The 8283-nt window shown below is 49.1% G+C and overlaps 1 protein-coding gene across 1 annotated transcript in view; it reads right to left on the bottom strand.

The window, feature by feature from the left end:
* Positions 1-2053: 2053 nt before the first annotated feature.
* Positions 2054-8283, bottom strand: part of LOC144930023 (uncharacterized) — a 285123-nt gene continuing 278893 nt past the window's right edge. The window contains 1 exon segment of the mRNA XM_078851060.1: positions 2054-2556. Within this exon segment, the coding sequence (XP_078707186.1) occupies positions 2054-2556 (503 nt within the window).

Here is an 8283-nt window from a genome sequence, read left to right as displayed (position 1 = left end):
TGTGACATCTTTGTTTTGTGAAGAAGAGCCCTGGGGAACTCCTGCGAACTCCAAAGATAGCAAACATGAACAAAAAAACGCAAAGCCGGTTCTGAGGTTTCCAGAGCCAGGCCTGAGGGTTAAAGAGCTGTGCTCAAAAGGACAAGCGTCTCAGCAGCTATAAAAAGAACTAGTTGCAAAAACAAAACAAAAATTACATGGGAAAAAAACAACCAAACAACAACCACCCAGAAAAGCTCCCATCACTCGCCCATCACCATTGTAGATCTTGACATCTCCTGCCTAATGTGACATCTTTGCTTTGCGAACAAGAGCCCTGGGGAACTCTCTGGCTCACCTGTGTGGGTGGAAGGGGTCTCACACTACGTGGGAAGGCTGCATCATGAGAAAAACCACCTGTGCTCTACTTTCACACTTTCTAATCTTTCAGAGTAGCAGGAGGCGGAAAAGTGAGACACATGCATGAGACTCAAGAGCAAAACTAAGAGACCAAACCACAGACTCTGGACTCAGCATTCATGTATCCTGCAGTCTGAACTTGGAATCTGTTACATTCCCTCATTGGCTACCATCATTTAACCAACACGGAAGTGCTTCTTGTCCAGCAAGGCAGCCAGTTTGGGACCCATAGGCATGGCATGGCTCTGAAGGAATCAGCTGTTTCTCTCTCTGCTTCAGGAAACTTGGGATCCAAATGGTAAAAGACAGTTCTTCCCAGTTTCATCATGGCATCCTTTAGAAGTGTGAGCAATTCTAAAAACAGTTTACCTTGGCCACAGGTCACCATAGCGTCCATCTCTGGGGTGAAAATCAACCACTAAAACCTCTCATTTCTACCTGAGTTCTTGTCAAATCTTTGACCTTAGTTGTGGCAATTTTACACGGCTCTGGCGTAGAATTCTTCACCAACCACACGACATACCAGTAGCGATAGTGAGGTAGAACTCCCCCAAATATGCCCTTTTGTTTCTTTAATCTGGTGGCACAGATTTAAATAAGGGACTAAATTCAGGTGCGCCTTAGAATCCCTCTAAGACACCAAATGTCAGGTATCTACTCAAAATGGGTGTCTTTCTGCAGCTTTATCACATTCCTCATGGATGCCATTTCCTACACATTTACAGCATCTGCCAGGAGTGAGCTGAACAGAAATGTCACTTCCATTTTTCCCATCTCTACCTAGGAAGGGATTGCATTTCCCAAATAAGAGGCAACATGCACCTGATTAGGAAGGGAAGATCTTCAGGAGCAACCTCCTGCAGGGCATGGGCCACAACTGCTTTGGGAGGCAAATGAATGGGTCTTTTGCTTAGTTCCAAATCATTTACTAGAGAATCCTCTTCCCAGCCCCTTCGGGAAATATTGACCTTTCCAATTGAAGAACAGGGGGATAGAGATGGTGATGGAGAATCCCTCTGATTTACCCTATGTTCTTCTGTTGTTACAGAGGGGAAAAGACATTTTTCCCTATCCCTTCCCTATTCCTGCTCTTTGTTATACTTCAATATATTTTAAGGGAGGAAAACAGTAGTAAAAATATCTGCCTTCAGGAAAACCTGAAGCAACAGCGCTCTGATGAACTGTGACAACTGGGAATGAAACAATATGATCCTGGTGGGGGAACTTGATGACTAACAATTGTTTTTAAATGGGGGAACAGTATAACTGTGATGCTCAGGCTTTGTTTAGACTAGGACATGTGATGGAGTTTAGGTCAGGTCAAGGGGAAAGCTAATGCCAACCACTGCACCTCGGCTGCATCTGCACGACAACTGTAATTGTCTTTTAACACCAAGATCACTAACTTGAGCAGCCAATGCCATGTACAGTCCTAGTGGATGTAAGGCACGGGTAGTTTTTGCCTCAGTGTAGCTTGTTGGGAACAAACCTCTCTCCCCCACCTGGAGCTGATGAACATTCCTGGCTGGAGGGACACACGCTCCTTTGACCCAAAAGGAAAGGAGTTGATAGAAAACATCTATCATCTAAACATCTATAACTAAGTGGGAATTAGCAAATGTGATTTAAAAGAAAAAAATACCTTTGGCCAGCCCTAGTCAAGGCATTTGTTACAGATCCCTCCCATGTGGATTTTCTGATGTCTAATAAGGGTTGAGCGCTGATTGAAGCTTCTCCCACACTCAGAGCACGTGTAGGGCCTCTCTCCTGTGTGGATTCGCTGATGTGTGATAAGGGCTGAGCTTTGATTGAAGTGTTTGCCACACTCACGGCATCCATACGGTTTCTCACCCGTATGGATTCGCCGATGTCTAATAAGGTTTGAGCTCTGCTTGAAGTGTTTCCCACACTCAGGGCATCCATAAGGTTTCTCACTCGTGTGGATTTTCCGATGTGTAATAAGGTGTGAGCTCTGCTTGAAGTGTTTCCCACACTCAGGGCATCCGTAAGGTTTCTCACCCGTGTGGATTCTCTGATGTGTGAGAAGGCCCGAGCTCCCTTTGAAGCTTTTCCCACACTCGAGGCATGTGTAGCGTGTTCCTTCCAAGTTCATTCTCTCACGTGTAATAAGGTCTGACTGGCTACCGAAGTTTTCCTCTGGCCTCTGCTGACTCTCACAGGCTTTTGTTTTTTCTGGGCGTGCACAGCTCCCAGAATCATTCCCTTTGGACCTTCCTGACAACATGCCATGGGCTTCTACTCGCTCAGCATCTTCCTGCTGGGGTTCCTCCTCGTTTTCACTCACCATCCCAACACCTGATGGGAGACCGAGAGAATCCAGATGTAAGTCTCTGCCTGCGCCAGACAGAAAGGAAATCTCAGAGAGAAGAATGGGAAAAGGGATGAAGGAACCAAAATGTGTACAGGACAGATCAAACCTATCAGGAGCTTATTTTCCCTTCAACCTTCCCCAGAGGAGAGAAAGGAAGGGATCAGTTCTGGGTCTGTATCTCAGAAGAAATCTCAGGGGACAGCGAGATTGGGGAGGGACCTGCTGCCAGTTGTCAGTCAGGATAGGTGGGAAGCCATGAGTGACCTCTGCCTAACGATTCTACATCTGCAGGGAACAATCCTGAACTTGGAGAGCTCACAAGGTCTTTGTAGGGCATCCCAAATGTTTCCTGTATTCACCGACAGTTTTGGCGTTGGTTTAACCAATGCCTCACCTATGCAGGGAGCTCTCGGGAGCACTTTTTTCTTAGAGCCATGAAGGTCTGGGACGCACGACTCCTCCCCTCGTTCCAGCTGCGAGATCACATCAGTTCTGGAAACTGGAAACCCTGCTCAAGGCAAAGAAAACAAGGGAGGTCAGTGGAATTTGTGGGATACTTGTCACAAAGAATATTCCATGCTTTTAAGCCCAGCTCACTTTTAAGTAGTAACGTCCCAAGGCCGGCTTCCTTGGCTCAAAGGGCCAGGAGATGATTATTATAAATCATATTCATTACCTTAGTGCCTAAGGGCCAACTAACAGTGGGTCCTCATTTTGCTAGGCACAGTACAAACCGAGAAGCGTTGATGGCCCATGCCCTGAAGAAGTTACAATCTAAATAGACAAGGCAGACACAGAATGGGGAAAGGGGTAGAACCCACCAGCAGAGTGAACTCCGTGAAGGCAGAGTGGCAGATCTGATCAACACAGGCCTAGATCTTGAGACTATCGGATTTAATGTTACAACCAGGGCCAGTGTTTTCCGGAAATTGTCGCTAGGTCTGCATTTTTTCCCAAAATTACTCTTTGTTTCTGGAATCACCGTTAATATCCGGAATTGCTGATCAGAGGGTGGGTGGGGCATGCAAGGTCACAATCCCCCAGATTTCTCCCTGGAGACACCCGTCTCCTCCCCAGCGCACAGGCTGGCTGCGGTTGAGACTTGATGCCGATTTCTTCCCTCCTCATACAAGTCTGGGATCGGCAGTGGGACGCCAGGCTCTCTCATCATGCTGCAGAGAGGACGGCACTCACAGCTGCTCGCGGCCGTGTCCACAGCACCTCTCCCCTGCTCATCTGCCCTGTACACAGCTGGTTCATGCCCCGTCTCTCCAGCGCACAGCTGGCTCTAGGCTCTCAATGCCCAGTATCTGAGCCCCACCGCCCCCACACAGCCGGCTCCTGTCCCCTCCCCGCAAGACACTTTCAGGCTTTAAAGGATTAGATATTGCTCACGTTTGTCAATTACTCTCTTTTCATTGCCTGCAAACTCTTGCCCTAATTATGACTGTTATCTGTATATCTAAGCCAGCCCTTGAAAGCATGAATTCTTCACAGACTATGATGCCGAGATGCGCCACATGATACCAGGAAGGGCTGCGGGATGGGTTTCCTGTGCAAGCTGGTATCGCTACGGGGTGATGAATGCCAGATCTCAAGGCTGGTTATGCAGAGCTCCACCTTTTGAAGCTTTACCCAACGCAGAAAGGGGTAGTGACGGATTTCCCCTCATTCAGGAGACTCAAGACAACAGACTTTTGGGGGATAAACAGCTGAGTTTGAGCTGACTGAGGGGGGTCTTTCTGGGCTACAAACTCACAGGACCTGATAACCACCAGGAGGTAACCCTTTAAGAAAGGTTTTAATACACTTTGGAACTGATCAGGGATTCCCATGAGGACCGCTGAGGGAATGAAGGTAAACACACATTTGGATGCTCTTCTTGTTTTATGAGAACGGGAACAGGAAGGGCAGGGATATCACTGAATGCAGGATCTCAGCAGGACGAGGTGTCAGGATAGCACCATATTGCAGCCCATTGGAAAACATAATCCCAACTACACATACAAAATGATGGGCTCTAAATGAGCTGTTTCCACTCAACAGAGGGATCTTGGAGTCACTGGGCACAGTTCTCTGAAAACATCAACTCAGTGTGCCACGGCAGTCAAAAAGCAAAGAGAATGTTGGGAATCATTCTGAAATGGATAGATAAGACGACAGAAAATATCATATCGCCTCTATATAAACCCATGGTACACCCACATCTCGAATACTGCCTGCAGATGTAGTTGCCCCATCTCAAAAAAAGATATATTGGAATTGGAAAAGGTTCAGAAAAGGGCAACCCAAATGATTACAGGTATGAAACTCTTCTGTACGGGGAAAGATTAAAAAGACCGGGACTATTCAGCTTGGAAAACAGACAAAGGGGGAATATGAGAGAGGTCTATAAAATCAAAACTGCCGTGGAGAAAGTAAATAAGGACGTGTCATTTACTCCTTCTCATAACACAAGGACTAGGAATCACCCAATGAAATTAATAGGCAGCAGGTTTATAAGAAACAAAAGGAAGTATTTCTTCACACAACGCACAGTCAACCTGGGGAACTCTTTGCCAGAGGACGTTGTGAAGGCCAAGATTATAATAGGGTTACAAAAAAAAAAAAAAAAAACACCATGAGAAATCTATTGAGGACAGGTCGTGAATGGTTATTAGCCAGGATGGGCAGGGATGGTGTCCCTAACTTCTGTTTGTCATAAGCTGTGAATGGGTGACAGGAGATGAATCACTTCATGATTCCCTGTTCTCTTCATTCCCTCTGGGACACCCGGTGCTGGTCACTGTCGGAAGACAGGACACTGGGCTAGATGGACCTTTGGTCTGTCCCAGTGTGGCCGTTCTTAAATAAAAGGGAACCTAGTGAGTTCAGTGCAATGGGAGGGAGTAGGAAAATCCCTGGGTGTGGAGAACACTGGGAAATTAGAAACTATCATTCACAAGCAACAGACTCTAAATAGTCTAGAAAAGCAGAATGTGAAAAATAAGAATCGGGGTCATGTGACTTCAGGAATGAGGGACTCAAAAAACCAAGTCTGCAGAGAAGAGAGATTGTGGCTATTGCACATGCGGATGGGGGAGCAACTCTCCAGGTCTCAAGGATTTTCACCAGCAACCAAGGCCATTGTCCCATGCATGGGGCAATCCGGAGCAGTGAGGAGTTGTGTCATCTGTAATCCTGGCTGAGTTTCAATGCTCTGCTGCTGGAGCTCCCTTTGTCTGGATTCCCCCAGATTCTCGGAGATGCTGCCCCGAGCAGGGTCTAGGGAGAGATCTCTTGTAGGAAGCCCAACACCCTCCTCCTTGTGAAAAGGAAAGGAGGACTTGTGGCACCTTAGAGACTATCCAATTTATTTGAGCATAAGCTTTCGTGAGCTACAGCTCACTTCATCCGATGCAAACTGTGGAAAGTGTAGAAGAGCTTTTTATATACACACAAATCATGAAAAAAATACCACCTCCCACCCCACTCTCCTGCTGGTAACAGCTTATCTAAAGTGATCACTCTCCTTACAATGTGTATGATAATCAAGGTGGCCCATTTCCAGAACAAATCCAGGGTTTAACAAGAACGCGGGGGAGGGGGGGGGACGGAAAAAACAAGGAGAAATAGGTTACCTTGCATAATGACTTAGCCACTCCTAGAGCTGGATATAAAGCAGGGGAATCTCCCCTAAGCCTGACTGGTGGCTTCCCCCTTCGTATTTCAAGGCACCCGCTGGTTAGTTGGGTCAGGCTCCAGCACTACGAGTCTGGTCCTTTTTCCCAGCCCCATCTAGGTAGGTTATTTTCTGTTCACCAGATTGGAGCATTTCCACCTCCGAACCTCATGGGTCTCTTCCCAGAATCTAGGCCACTTATTAAACAACTCCCAGCAGGTCTGCCACCCCCTGGCCTCCTCCCTTTCTCCACCCTGTGCATTTCCTGCCCTGCTCCAAACTCCAAAACAGATGGTGCAAACCTTCCCCTCTCTCGTGTATTTCCTGTCCCTCTCCCTCCTGCAGGAACAGATCAGAACCCCCCACAATAATCCCTACCTGAGCTGGCTCCCCTGCAGCCATGTCGCTCCCTTGTCCCATGGGAGGACGGGATGAACCGGAAGGAAACATGAGCGTCGTTCTGCAACCTAGCCGGGCAGGAAGGGCTGTTGTGGAAGTTTAGGAACGGGAATTAGTTCGTTTCACATTACGCTTCCCCCAGGCTCTTTCCCTGCAGAGCGAGATCCGAGATTCTGCCGTGCTGAGAAAATGCTCAATCTCTGGATTACAGCAGAGACCTGGCCCCTCCTGCCAGGCTAGGCCCACAGACACACTTTTAACCTCCATTCTCCCTCCCGCATCCCAAAACAAAGTCTCTGAACGCAATCCTAGAAAAAAGCAGAACCAAAGGAGTCCCTTTCGAGGATTCCCTCTGACACTGACCCCACGGCAGCCACACCCCAGCAGGAGGGACATGGAGTCAGGAACTGGGTTTTCCTCTCTCTGATCCTCGTCTTGTCCACAGGAAAGTGATTCTCCCCACAGTGCAGTAATATATCTGTCTGGGCAGATGAGAGAGCTGGAAATCTCTTTCAAAACTCTTTTATCCCACGGACCCTGTCAGTCTCTCTATCTCCTTTTCCCTGTGCCCTCTCCATGCCTGTCTGCTAGGAAACTCTCATTCCTCGGTTGTTTGCTCCCCCATGGCTGGATTTGCTCCTGCAAATGGCAGGAGAAATGGGGTGGGGGGCTGTTTGCCTGGGATTTCCCCATTGCCTGCCTAGGACCCCCACCTGCCCTCCACCAGGATCTGCCAGCCCATTTGCCTGGGACCCCCTCCTCCAACCAGCAGGGCCCCCTGACGCTTTACAGGAGGACCCCTCACTCTGCGCCAGGGACCGCCCCACCACAGCTCTGTGCACTGGGCATGGCAATGGTCCCAGGAGCCAGCTGGGCAATCCCAGACAGAGCCCCTGGCACAGCACCAGGCAGCATCTAATCCCCTGCCCCACCTGCCCAAGAGACCCCCACCCCCACTGGTCTCCAGCCAACAGGCCCCCAGCCATACCCACCTCCAGGACCCATAGCCTTAGGGCTGGGCACATCAGAACTACTCCCCGAAACCCCAAACCCTCCAGAACCCACCAACCTGACTAGGGCCCCCCCTGCCCAGCCACCCAGAGGCCTCCCCCTACCACAATGCCCCTTCAGCTCCCGCTGCAATCTCCCCACACAGACACCTGCCCCCCCCAGCAACAATGTTCTCTCACAGTGTCTGGTAAGTGGATAGAAAGTTATCACCACCCCCTGCTGGCCAGTCACACAGGCAGAGGGAGCCCGGGGGGACGCCTCTTTCACAGGAGAAGGGAAGCCATAGAGCGCTAAAATAAGTAAGACATTTCCATACTCTGTCACTAGCAAATAATGGCCACCGTAGATCCACCCCAGAGTTGGCTACAGCTTTGCACTGCGGGAAGCCCCCCCCGAATGGACACCCTTTGTCATGGGGTTTGGGATACTTCTGGACCCACGCTGTACTCAGAGGGACCTCCTCATCCCATGCCAGCTGGAG

This window comes from Lepidochelys kempii, unplaced genomic scaffold (assembly GCF_965140285.1).
Source record: "Lepidochelys kempii isolate rLepKem1 unplaced genomic scaffold, rLepKem1.hap1 scaffold_29, whole genome shotgun sequence".
Classification (NCBI taxonomy): Eukaryota; Metazoa; Chordata; order Testudines; family Cheloniidae; genus Lepidochelys; species Lepidochelys kempii.
The sequence above is the reverse complement of the archived record's forward strand: the minus strand, read 5'-3'. Positions and strand labels throughout refer to the sequence as shown.